Below are 14124 nucleotides of genomic sequence, written 5' to 3'. Positions count from 1 at the left end.
TACTTTGGCCTAAATGTCTCCTGGGTTTTCTAGTGTTTCATGGCATTAATTAGCTCACAGATATCATGAGAATAGCCTCTCTCAATGTATCTATGTATTTCCACTTGTGTGTGAAACTAGACAATAGAGGTATGTGAAGATTTTTATAAACCACACTGAAGCAAGTTAACTACTCTGATTTGCATTTCAAATGAAGATTCATATACATTCTTTACAGTACTTCTAACCTCATTTGAATCAATTTGCTGATCCCTAATAAATATCCCATTAATGATCATGTAAAAAAATGCTCTGCTGTTTTCTGTGCTGTGAAATAGCCGAGTACTCAGTACGTGCACAAATTACAATAGTTTGTACTTTACCTGGTGCAATGTTTTCAGGATTTGGTGGGCTCCGTGGGTCAGGTGTATTAGGAGGTGTCATTGGTGCGTGCTGATGGCCAACTTCGGCACTGCTAGTTTCCATTTTAACACTCTGCATAGGTTCACTACGCTGCATTAGAATAGAAACAAATGCCATTGATAGCACATGCATATCAAGAGATGTTATGTACTATAAAAGTAAGAGCAAAAAATGTATTAATGATAACAATGATAAGCCTATATAATTTAGGTGTGTCTGTCTTTCAAGAGGCTGATAGAGAATACTAGACCTTGAAGGGTAAGTGTGTATGGGGAGTGGGGGAGGAAGATTTTCTTTGGTTTAGATTGCAATAAAAATGTCAATGCCTTAGGACCCCCACCCCCCAATTGTCTTTCATGACACCTCCCCTTCCCCACAGTTCACGACCCCACTGGATGAGAAATACTGCCCTAGACTGATCCTAGATCCTTCCTATTCTAGGATTCAAGAAATCTGGTGGGTTAATGTAAAAGCCATTGATTCTTTGTAAATGCTTTTTGTATACCAATTGAAAATGCATCAGCCACACAAAAAGTCTATACACCTTTGTGGGATTGTTTTTTCTTGTTTTACAGTAGTCACAACAATCTTAGTGCAGGCGACTTCTTGGAGATTTTTGATAGGCTGGAGTTATCCCCACCTCCCATCAGGTCATTGGTTCTAAGGAAACATCCAAAGCCTTAATCACTGTTTCTTTAAATACAGAATCAGAGGCTTGTAAAAAAAACAGTAACTTATTTTAGCAATGAGAGACAGTCTAAAAGGGACTTAAATATAGAGTGTGTTGGAGTAGGATTTCCTTAAGATAGAAAAAACAAACAAATACTTTTTTTAATTTGAAACAAAGGAAATATTTTTGATCAGGTCAGTACATTTTAGAATGTTCCTAAGGTATATTGGAAAGATCATTTTAATCATAGCAGGCAAAATCATCCACTCCAGTGTAAGGCACAGAGTAGATCAAGGCCACACAAGTGCTGACCAAACAGGCACTTAAGGGAGGTCAGTAGAAACTAAAAAGGCATCATTCTCTCCCTTCCCTAGGGTCTGTGTGAATATGAATGGCTCAGCTTACATTGTGGAGAATACCAAAGAGGAAATCAAACAAGGAACGGACTGCAGAAATCCCATGTGAGTTATAGTGCTAGTATCAGACTTAACTTTGGCTTCATGGCTTCTATTATCTATTGCATAAGGAGTTAACATGCAGCTGCGGGGGGGTGGGGGGGGCATGTCATCAGCATATTTCCTCAGGAACTGGCCAATTCAATCGGTTTTATGGCTGCTTTGCATTACCAGGGCAGTGCAAATCAGCCAGAGTGTATTGGTGAATCTGGCCCACAGGCTTTCAAAATCTCAGGCCCACATCCTCAGGTAGTGTAAATCATTCATTTCAATGGAGCCATGCTAACTTACTCCAGCCCTCAGATTTTTCAGCTTAAATAAATATTAAACCATAAGGTCAAAATGTTCAAACTTGGGTGCCTAAAGGTGGACACTTTAGGGTGGGATTTCTAAAAGTGCTCAGCTAACCGTTCAGATAACTTTGCTCCTATTGACGTTAGTGGGAGCAGCTAGGCCAATGCTGAGTTCCCTTGAAAATCCCACCCTATATCTACATTTAGGACCTAAATAAATGGCCTGATTTTCAGGGCTGCTGAGCACTCAGTATCTTTGAAAATCAGCACTTCTCAACATCAAAACTTGGCCCTAGTCCTCATTTTAATTTCAACTGAGTGAATGAAAATCTGAAAGCTCCAGTCACCAGCTCTTTTCCTTCTTCTCATCACAAAAAATGAATATAAAATCTTTTTATCTATGACAGGATATTGGGACAGAATCTCATCTATGAGCAAAGTCCATTTATTGAGCTGAAAAGGCAGGGGCTTCTGAACAATAACAGATCACAGAGCTAAGATTTCTTCCTTGAATAGGTAACAAGGCAAGATATTGGAGAGTTCAGGTGTGATATTGAGGATTTCAACCCCTGTTTATGAATATAATCTTATACTATCTGATTGCCATGGACTCCCTCAGCATTCTGATTAGTATGGGCAGCGGGGAATAGGGAAGGCTCTTCTACTGGTCTGCTACCCAAAGCTCCTCCTCATGAACTGGATCAAAAGCTTCCAGGAATCCAGCAGATGATACTGTTATTTTATTGCATTTTTTTCTGATAAATTATTAGTACTAATAATTCTGTTACTCTGAGACCAGTTCATAGTAACTTAGCCAACCTGGCTTCAGTATAGTACCCAACCCTCCCTACATGTTTACAATTGTAAAAGAGTTGCTAAAATAGCTTTTTCAGAGCAAAATACCCAGTGCTGTGATGCAATATATAGTTTTCCTTAACACCTGGTGCTTTGCCAGTCCTGAGTAATGTGCTGCTCATCCCATACTCATGTCAATAAAAATGTTATACTACCTCACATCAATACCTTATATATATATATATATATAAATAATTTTTCTTGCCCCAAATGAAGAATCTGATCCAACTCCCATTGAAGTCAATGGAAGTTTTGATTCACTAGCAGTTGGACTGAACCCAAAAGCATTAGCACCACCATTTAAAACATCTTTGAAGGTTTTAAAAACTGTTGGGGGATGGGAATTGCTATCTAGCAATAATTGTTTTCTAGGTTAATTAATAATAATGATACTTATATATACCGTTACAGCGCTCTTCATCTTTGAAGCAGTTTAAAGATGCTGGGACAAATTGTGTTCCTCAGTCACATGCTTTCATAACTGAAATCAGTGGGGAAGTATGCATGGCATTGAAATGCAGACTTTAGTGCATTAAGGGCCTGAACCAGCATTGAAGTCAGTGGGGTTACTCACTCACTTACAGTTAAGCCTGTGTTTAATTGTTTTGCTAGACTGGGACTGAAATGCTCAGAACCTTGCAGGAGAGAGCCCTAACTAATTAAACTTCACAACACACCTGAGAACTAGGTGAATCTGTAAATGTAATTATCGCTATTTCTATAAATGTAGAAAACGAGGCGGAGAGGTTAGGTGTATTACCCCAGGCCCCAGAAGGAATGAGTGTCAAAACTAGTATTAGAATATAGAAGCATCTGATTCCCAGTCAGCAATTCCTACTATCCCGCAAATGTGCCTCAACCCTATTCCTTAAGGGCCAGCTCAAGGGGCAGTTTTGTCCCCATGGCCCATTTAATTCCTTACTCCTTTCCTAAGAGTGCCAGCAAGGAAGACTATTAGTGCCAATTGCACAGGTGATGTTACTGACTAGGAACTGGAATAAGATCACCAACCTATTTTAATAGTAATAATAACAATAATAATATTAATACTTGCTGTTTATGTAGAACTTTGCATCTTCAAAGCCCTCAGCTGTTATTAACAAAGTAATCCTTACATCATCCTAAATCACCAATCAGCTGCCACATGGTAATGACTTTTGGTCACTACTGACCTGAGTCATATCTGGATGTGAATGCTTTCAACCTGAGGCCCTGGAACCTTGTTGTCCCATTCTGCGGGACCTAAAAGCAGCACCCAGATCTGAGCCTTTTTTGATTTGTCTAGAAGACCTCAAAATGATACAGCTCACTTTATATTTCACACTGGCCTTGTTCCAGGTCATGGTTCAATTCACATCTTTTCCTAAAGCTATGGATAATTCTTGCAATCAGTACCATGCAAATCATAGTTAACCCCGCACCGGTCTGTATTTAGAAACTTGTAATACAAAATACTCACATTCCTTTGCTTATTTGCTAAATAATGATAGTTTTCATAGGTGTACTTGTCAGATCTCCTTTGACGCATCTTAAATAGCCTTGCACCTCTGTTGCTGAGTATTGATAGTTCCTCCACCATGATGTCTCTGGGGATGCTGATTTTCTTTCCAAGGTCTAGGCCATCTGACTCTGTAACACGACAGACAAGCATACGCCTTATGGAATATTCTTCTCTGCTTTCCTTAAATGCTGCTTTTTGCTAAATAATGCTTATTATTATATTCCCTATATCTGTAGTCCAACAAGAAATGCACCCCAGATCCCCAGTAACATCCTCATGCTTCATGCTGTATTAGTGAAATCACTAATTTTTTCGGGGAGTTATGAAGTATACCGTAGCCTGGAATGAGCTTCTAAACCACTGCACTGAGAGCCTGATTTACAAAGGTGCTGAGCACCCACAGCTCCTGTTGATTTCAGTTAGAATTGTAGGTGCTCAGCTCTTCTGAAAATCAGGCCCTTGGTATCTTACAATATAATTTCTTAGTGATCAGTAAAATCCTACTTTCACTGAAGTCAGTGCCAAAACTCCCTTTGACCTCAGTCCTGGACCCTTCATGAATCAATATATATCCTGGACTGGAAAGAGAAAGAACTCCTCAGCCTATTTTACACATATCTTCCTATTTCTGATTGCTTGCAATAGTTTTTGTCTCAATGATTCACTCACATTCAGATTTTTTAGAAATTTAAGGCTAGCTACCTACTGTAACAGAGGTTTGTATTATCTGGGAGCCACTACTTAATAGTTTTATTTAGAGAATTTCAGAATAAAAGTCCAGTTTATGAAAATGAAAGATGTAACAATGAATTAAAATATGCTTCTAACAACTTTTACAAGATTCCTGCAGAATGATTATCTATTTTTTCCATGCTGCAATTGTTTAACAATTCTCTTTAATAGGAAATTTACAAGCATCTCTTTTCAAAAGAGTAACAAATGCTGGAAATCTAATTACTGCTGTCAGTGTTACTTAGGTCCCTGCTTGGGAAAAAGATCATTTCCTTGGCTTTACATTGTAACCCTGGGGCACTTTGATAATGAATATGCATGCATGGGTGGTGATGGAGGGGGAAGAGTAAGACTGTATGGCATAAACTTCATTGTCAGTCTTATGGAGAAGTTCTGGAAGTTGGGATACTAATGGCACTGAGTATGCTGACACTGATTTGAAGAACTCTGTCATCTGGTGTCCTCCTTTTAAAGCCCTTGCTTACTCTTTACACCATGATAATGTCAATGCTTAGCAAACTATTTTGTTATTAATTTCTTTCTGCCAGAGTTTGGAAAGTAGCCTTTGTCACATGTGGCTGTAATTATATCATCCAGTAAAAATAATATTGTTAAGCATCTTCTCCTACTTTGTCATTTACAATTACCCATGCTCATCATTTTAATAATTGAACTAGGGTATGTCTACGCTGGCAGAGTTACATTGCTGGCAGTTACATCGCTGCTCAGAGAGTGCTGAAGGGAAACCGCTGTTGTGTGTTCATACTCTCTGCTGCCTGCGTGTTCACACTTGCGGCACTTGCATCGGTATTCGGAGCGGTGCACTCTGGGCTGCTATGCCAGAGAGCATCTCTTCCTCTTCTGCCGCTAAGAGTTGCAAGAAGGCGGAGGGGGTCGCAGGGCATCCTGGGTCCTGTCCCAATGCCCCGTGATGCATTGCTTTGCATCCCAGCAATCCCTGTGCTTCTGTCCACATTTGGCACCATCTTTCAATGGTTTGTGTACTGCGCGCTCTGCCTCTTCGGTCTGCAGGAATGGATCCTGCACTGTTGACCAATATGCTGCTCGCTCTCACTAACACATCATGAGTGGCAGTGGAGTTACTCCTTAAAGTACAAAGGCAAGAGCAGTTTGACATTGATCTCACCACGCATAGTAGCTACGACATGAGATTGCTTGTGGCATTCACAGAGGTGCTGACCACAGTGGAACGCTGTTTCTGGGCTCAGGAAACAAGCACTGAGTGGTGGTCACATCATCATGCATGTCTGGGATGACAAGCAGTGGCTGCAGAACTTTCGGATGAGGAAAGCCACATTCATGGGACTGTGTGATGAGTTCGCCCCAGCCCTCCGGCGCAAGGACATGAGAATGAGAGCTGCCCGGTCATTGGAGAAGTGCGTGGCGAGTACACTGTGGAAGCTGGCTACTCCAGACTGCTACCGATCGGTCGCTAACCAGTTTGGAGAAGGAAAGTCGACCGCTGGACTCATGTTGATGGAAGTGTGCAGGGCCATTAATCGCATCCTGCTCTGAAAGACATCCTGTACACACCATAATATTTGTGAAGAGAAGGGTGAAAGCTTCACTCAGGGCTGGACTGCTGAGGCTCAGCGCCTGGAGGCTGAATTTGAACAACCAGAGACCAGGGCTATTAGAGGGGCGCAGTGCTGGGCCATAAGGATCAGGGATACCTTGAGGCATCTGAAAGCCACTAATATTTGTTGCTATGCTCGGGAGTACAGTGCTTGTAATGCTAGGAGGTAATTGTGATTGGTGCAGATGACGCACTGTGAAGGTTTAAGAAAATTGCTCTGTTTGCTTTCAATTAATGGAATAAAGATTGCTTTCAAACCAAAACAATTATTTTATTAAAAAACAACAACCGGAGGAGACAGACAAACAAATAAACACATCAGCACTGTGGGGGATGGGGGAAGGGAAGGTCCCAGGAGGAGCTGTGGTCCCGGGATGGTTAAAGATTTGTGTATGTCCAGGTATCATATGCAACCTTGTCCTTTGGAGTACAGTGCAGCGGGTACTGTTCTTCAGCAGGGCTAAACTGCAGAGGGACAGGTGTTGAGTGCAGTGGGTACTTGGAGTCCGCAGGGCTGGACTGTGTGATGGGGCAGGAGTGGAATGCACCAGGTACAGACTGGAGCCAGGAGGTTGATAAGTATGTGTTGGCGGTGTCTGGGGAGGCGCATGTGAAAGAGTTTTGCAACAGCGGCTGCAGGAGAGGGCGGGTGCGGAGCTGCTTGGTTTGCAGTCCTAGTAGCATCTGGAGTGTGCCTGCTTGGCACTCCATAACGTTTAAGAGCCATTCCATGGCTTCGTTCTGGCACACCGCAGTCTCGCTTTGGTCCCTCTTCTCGCTGTCCCGCCATTCCTTCAGTTCTTGTTTTTCAGCCGCAGAGTGCATCATGACAGAAAGTCCTCTTTAGTTCTTCTTTCTAATTCTGCACAGCCTTTCAACCAGTGATAACAAAGAGGGAGGCTGGGCTCCCAAGGTCAGGTCTGTGAAACCAAAATGCAACATTTGACAGAAGCAGTATTGTTTGCAACACACAGACCACTGATTCAGTGATTTAAAACACAGTCACTATTCACATACCTGTCAATAACTGGCTGACCCCAGGCAAGCACACATGAGCCACAGGACCACCAAAATGGTGAGTAACTGCAGGGGCAGGGGAAATCAGTGTTCCAGGACCATACTGTACACTGAGCACATGGCTCTTGGGGAGAGCCAGCACTGTAGGAGAGGCCTGATAATCATTCCTGTCCCCACATTTTCCATAGGATGTGGTCATAATGGAAGATATCTCATTGCTGAGGATGAGCAGGGAATCAAGGGAGAGTCTTCTCCAAGACTGCGACTTCCGCCCTGGCCCTTATGTGGCTCGCCTGTGTGCAGCAATGGTCCCCCTCCTCCTCCCCATGATGGCAGAGTGGCATGGGAAAGTTACCGTTGATGGGGCAAGAAACAAAGCAGCTCTACCAAAGAACCTGCAGCAGCGGATTGCCCAGTATCTCTATGAGAGTTTCCTGGAGATCTCTGAGGCAGATTCTCGTGAAGTGAGGGAGTCAATCAGCAGCCTGTTCCGCCGCTCAGACTAGGCATGTGGTGGTATGCGCATCATACAGACACAAGCCTGCTTTCTGCAACCCTCCTAACCCCAAAAACTCACTTCAGCAATTCCCAAAATCAAATCCACTTACCATGGGCCTCCTCTCCTGTTTGCGCTTCGCCAAGCTCCGACCCCTGTGACTGGCTAGCCTCCTCGGGGGTAGAGATGAGCTCCTGGCTGCATGCATCTCTGACCTCCAAGTCATCCTCTGCCTCTGGGTCTCTCTCCCACTCTACATCCTCATCCAAGATTCCCTCCTCCTGGCTCGGTCCACTCTTGACTGGCATGCGAGCCACCAAAATATCCACAGTGGCCTTCGCAGTGGGGGTGGGGTCACCACCGAGTATCGCGTCCAGCTCTTTGTAGAACCAGCAGCTTGTGGGCGCAGCACTGGAGCGGCGGTTTGCTTCCCGTGCCTTGTGGTAGGCGTTCCGCAGCTCCTTCACTTTGACCTTGCACTGCAGTGTGTCCCACTCATGGCCCCTTTCTGTCATTCATTGTGAAATCTGTCCATAGGTATAATTCCTACAACTGGAGCGCAGCTGGGACTGGACAGCCTCCTCTCCCCAAATGCTGATGAAGTCTAGCAGCTCGGCATTGCTCCAAGCGGGGGATCGCCTGGTGTATGGAGCAGGCATGGTCACCTGGAAAGATGTGCTGAGACCACTGCACGCATCACCGAGCAAACAGGAAGGGGACTTTCAAAATTCCCAAGGAATTTAAGGGGTGGGGCTCACGGTTGGTCACCTGAGGGCAGGGCCGGCTCCAGGCACCAGCGAAGGAAGCAGGTGCCTGGGGCAGCCAATAGAAAGGGGCAGCACTCCGGCCGTTATTGGGGCGGCACGTTCGGGTCTCCGGCGGCAATTCGGCAGCGGGTCCTTCAGTCCCTTGCTTCCTCTTTGGCGGCACCTCTATCGCTCTGCTTCAGTCTTTGGCGGCACTTCAGTGGCAGCTCAATCCCTGCGCTTCAGTCTTTGGCGGCAATTTGGCGGCGGGTCCTTCACTCCCTCCCTTCTTCTTCGGCGACACTTCAGCGGCAGCTCAATCGGGTTTTTCTTTCTTTCTTTTTTTTTTTCTTCGCCACTTGGGGCGGCAAAAATGCTGGAACCGGCCCTGCCTGAGGGTAAGGCAGTAGAGTTCAAACCGATGACCAGAGAGGCGAGAACAGGCATTGTGGGACACCTCCTAGAGGCCAATTGCAGCGCTGTAATTGACCAGGGTGTCTACACTGGCACTGCAGCACTATAGCCCCGGCGCAGAAAGCTCTACGCCTCTTGCCAGGGTGGTTTTTTTACAGCGCTGCCACTGCACAGTTTCTGCGCACTAAGTGGCTTGGCAGTGTGTACACCTTGGGAGTTACACCGCAGAAAGCTGCTTTACTGCACAGAAACTTCCCATTGTCGACAAGGCATTAGTCTCTGTGGGTGTTTATAAGCTTCAGGACAAGATATGAAGTAACATTATGCTATGCAAAACTGAGGCTCCAATATGAATCTTTGCTCTGCTTATTCAAGGTGACATTTTGGTATGTGTTTGATATAAGCCCTAATTCTTTAAATATTTTTATGCACTACAGAATTTTCAGGCTTCAGTTAGTGTGTAAATGTATGCAATATAGTAAAATGAACTGAAATCAAATTACATGTTGGAAACTATTTAATTTCTTCCAGGGTATCCACACAGAAGAGCAAAACTTAACTTTGCATTACAGATTACAATAAGGGAGCAGTTGGTAGCTACAGTAACATCTGGTATTAAATAAGAACTGAAAAAAAATAATGGAGATGTTAATATTTATTTTCAGAGTTTCTGTAGTTTCTCATTTTTAATACATTGTGTAATATCTACTGGAAGCTTAGAGAACCTAAACAACATGAATTCTTGATATTCTGGCAAATATAAATCTCTTCTAAATGACACAGGCACATTAAATACTTATCCCAGGCTGCTGCAATTTTGAATTTCCCTTTAATTCACACAGAGAGAAGTTTGCAGGCACTGGACTTGCATCTGGGATGGCTCAGTTCTGCTCCTACTGATGTCATCCAAATTTTTGCAGTTGACTTCAACTGGAGCAGGATCAAGCCAGCTATGGATAATGCCAGGAACAGGAGAATGCACTTCTGCATTAAAAATAACATGAGCAAGAACCCTGATAGCCTCCTGTTATTTAAGAGAGAACAATAAAACTAGGAGAGTTCAGCATGAAAGGTGATGTCTCAGCTTGCCCACTGCCTAAACAATGCCAGATAGTGGTGATTTATAGGCATCATGATATAGTATGCACTAGGTATGGGCTAAAGCCACAAAATTTTGATTCAGAACTTCATTTTGAACTCCCCCACATCCAAAAGTCAGAGGTGTTTGAATCTGGGGCATATCTCAGCAGGCATCCTGGCTGGTTGGAGTTGACAATTTCACCTCTTAATCCACCAATATTTTCATGTAAAGCAAAGCTCCTTTCACACATGTTTTGCTCCACTGCCTAGAACTTGGCCCACATTGAAAGTTTGTGGGAATAGGGTGGAGAGAATTCAGTTCAGCCACACCTGAACCTCTGTCAATCATCTGCTCCATACTGAATGTTAAATATTTTGGGCCCCGCTGTTCTCTCAGACACATACTGTCCTCGATCTGTGTGCAGAGCTCTCATTTATGTTAATTCAGCTAGGATCTAAATACTTTGTAACCAATTGTGTGTTTTGTTGTGTATCTTGGCAGCTTCCCAGAAATGTAAACGTGAGATTTTACTCTAGTCTTCTGAAAATTAAAATCTAATCTGCTGCCTGTTTTAATGATGTGCATAGGGATTGCTATGGTGTCAGTGCAATGAGGGTGATGGGAAGCAAGAGAAGGTGGTGTTTAGAGGAAGATAAAAAAGATCATCTCCAAATGCAAAAGTTAAACATTCATAAATTGATACTTAAATCTACAGCTCCATGCTTTAATCCTGATCTTAACCTTTTAGCCTCAGTTCTTTCTCTGTTCCTGCCAAGTCCTCCCTGCCCCTTAAAATTGTAACAGCTTTCATTTTAAATATGATTTATATATTTCCTCCCTCATCCATCCCCCTAATCTCTTTTAATCTTCCAGTTTAAAATCTTCTAAATATTTTCTTGTAGATTATACATTTTAATCATGAATATTAGATAATATATGTTTGTCACATAATCAGAAATAAGAATCTATAAACCTCCACAAAAGGTAGTTAAATATGTAGCTGTCAAAGCATGCAGTAATGATGTTATATAGAACTGGAAACTAGATTTAAAGGTTAACAGTTATCAAGGGCTTCCTTCACAAAAAAATACATGTAGTTTTAAAAAAATGAATGAGCCAAGGATTTTCTCATAGTTTAAAAGTAAATTAGACTTCAGCCTATCTTAAAAAACATTTTGAACTTATTTTCTACTTTCATTTAAACCTATTACAGTGAAATCAGCATTTGTGAAAGGTGAAGCTTGCCAGGCCCAGAAAGTAAAGCCCTCTACAAAACAGGTTTGTCCCAAGCAGGAATAGTCCAAGTCTTCCTCCACCATTCTACCAATCCACCTCCACTCTTAACTGTGGAGGCCAGAAAAGGTGAGAGATTGTTACATTCACCCATTTAATACCTGGACTTTCTCTTGAGAAAACAAAAACATGCCTATTAGTTCCTACTTTTGTAGTGTTTTTTCTGATGTGGCCCTTGCCCACTAGGGACGGGAATAACAACCCAAACTGATTTCACACAAACCACTAAAGAACTGGTGGATAGTAACAACTTCCAGTCTCTGCCAACCAGGCCCAGATTTGAAGCAGTGATGTAGAGCTAACAGGCTTTGTATTGAATCAGCAATTATAAATTTCCTGGTTTGAATCTGTTTACAGAAAGTTTGAGTCTCTATACTTATCTTAAAGTGATATTGAAAAGTGATTGAATAAAAATGAGTCCTCTTTATGCAATAGATCTGCTTTAAGCCATAAGTATTTACTTTACTCAGTAAAATAAATTTTTACTGTTTTTTACTCCTGTTAACAATACAGAGCCAATGCAGCTTTGGGAGAATGAGTGGGATTCTTTTGTGTGGCTCAAGCAATATAATTGAATTGTTAGCTAAATTCCAATCGCAGAATCATTATTACTGGTAATGATGCAAAAACCAAAAAGAAAAAAGCTCAATTTTAAGATCTCAGGTTAAGTTTGCAGGCCAGCAATTAGGGAAAAAAGGATAGGTCAAATCAAAATCCCAGATCCAAGCTTTATTGTCTTTTTTAAAGGGTCAGAACAAACCTGTGGATCTGAACTTGAGGATTTAAAATCCACATTCCTACCCAAATTTCTCCAGATGGCTAGAAAATGTCCAGGATTAGGACGTTTTAATTGATTTAAAGTATTGATCAGTGAGTCTCAAGAGGTTAAACACATCTGATAGTTTGACTGCTTCTCCAAGGCTTGTCTAAACATCAGTGGTTTGGATATCAGGTTGAAAATCTCATGACAGAAGACTTCACAAGATTTCTAGTACGACCAGGTTTGGGCTGAGCCAAAGACACCAAGAGAGCAGCTTTTCATAGTGTTTTGGTCTTTCAGTTTACATTCCCAGCTGAAAACAAGAAATGCAGAAGTGAGTAAAATAAGTTAACTAAACTTCTTTGAACCTCAAAAAAAACCTGGATTCAGTTCAATCATATGAATGCTGACTAGGTTCAGATGCAGCAGCATTTTGTGCCCACTCTCCCAAAATCTTCAGGGCCTTCTAGAGAGGATCTTTCTCCTAGCTCATTCTTCCTTTGCACCTTCGTGAGAAGGATGGACTGTCAATCCAAGATCCCCCCACTGACAGACTCCAGTTTTTCTCCCACTCCTAAATCCTTGATCTTCCACTTTTACTTGCAATCAGGTAATCATCAATGTTTTGAGTTGCACTGCTGCCTGCTACTCTGCCTCGGCCCCATTCAGGCCTTCTCCTGTCATGGGTCCTACTTCCCAGATCCAACAACATTGTCTTAATCCAGATATGGAATCAATTCAGTTCCAGTTTCCGGTGAAGGCTGAGTTGTTTCTCATACCAGTTCCCTATGCCTAATCTAGAGTCAAATTTTTAAAAGAGAGGTCCAATTGTGTGTGTGAAAATGTGAGCAGTTGTAAACTGAGTGTTGCAGTTACCTTGACTACAGTTGCAAAGTGGGTATTTACACATGCCTTTGCATGCATAAAGTTATGATCTGTACTCATAATTGCAAGAACTGTACATGCAAATGTAGGCACAGACATTTTTGAGCATGGATCTTAACCCTCTACATTTAAAAATGCGACCCATTAACTAATTTTGAATTAAAACTGGATGTGGCCCACAGCAAATGCCTAAATGATCCATTGGATGATTTAACTGATCACTGCAGTCAGCTTTAACAAATGAGATACCTAATAATAAGATACTTCAGAGACAATTATATCATATTTGGAACATCTAAATAATCCTAAATTGGCTTCAGTACAGCTTGGTTTACATAGTCTTTAAATACAAAGACATAGGATCCAGAAATGGCATCTACAAAAATATTGCAAATGTCACTCAGATATTAAACTGTTTAATAAAACTGCATTTAAAAAATCTAACAGTATATTTACAACAAAATGTGAAAGGAATGGGCAGGCACTTACATGGGCAGATTCTTTTTTGTACATATACAAAGGGCTTGATCCTACTTTCCTTGGAATCAGATTTGTCAGTTAGTTATCTAAGTGGGTTATTTGTCAGTAAGTTATCTAAGTTATCACAATACATGTGAGCAGGAGAATAAAGCCCAGAGTTTCATAAGTAGATTTAAAGTTAGGTCGTTAATTCATAGTTAGGCATCTAAACCAGGGGTCGGCAACGTTTGGCACGCGGCTCGCCAGGGTAAGCACCCTGGCGGGCCGGGCCGGTTTATTTACCTGCTGACGCGGCAGGTTCGGCTGATCGCGGCCCCCACTGGCCGCGGTTCGCCATCCCGGGCCAATGGGGGCAGCGAGAAGCGGCGCGGGCGAGCGATGTGCTGGCTGCGGCTTCTTGCCGCCCCCATTGGCCCGGGACGGTGAACCACGGCCAGTGGGGGCCGC

At 42.5% G+C, this 14124-nt stretch overlaps 1 protein-coding gene across 2 annotated transcripts in view; it reads right to left on the bottom strand.

Moving 5' to 3' along the window:
* MYOZ2 (myozenin 2) overlaps window positions 1–14124 on the bottom strand; it is a 24941-nt gene that overhangs the window by 8503 nt on the left and 2314 nt on the right. For both annotated transcript variants that reach the window (XM_024213090.3, XM_024213098.2), the window contains 2 exons: window positions 4135–4304; window positions 363–492 (listed from right to left, as the gene is read on the bottom strand). In XM_024213090.3, the coding sequence (XP_024068858.1) occupies window positions 363–492; window positions 4135–4304 (300 nt within the window). The remainder of the gene's footprint in view (window positions 1–362; window positions 493–4134; window positions 4305–14124) is intronic.

Source organism: Terrapene carolina, unplaced genomic scaffold (assembly GCF_002925995.2).
Source record: "Terrapene carolina triunguis isolate 2854851 unplaced genomic scaffold, T_m_triunguis-2.0 Scaffold66, whole genome shotgun sequence".
NCBI lineage: Eukaryota > Metazoa > Chordata > Testudines > Emydidae > Terrapene > Terrapene triunguis.
This window is presented reverse-complemented; position numbering and strand designations above follow the sequence as displayed.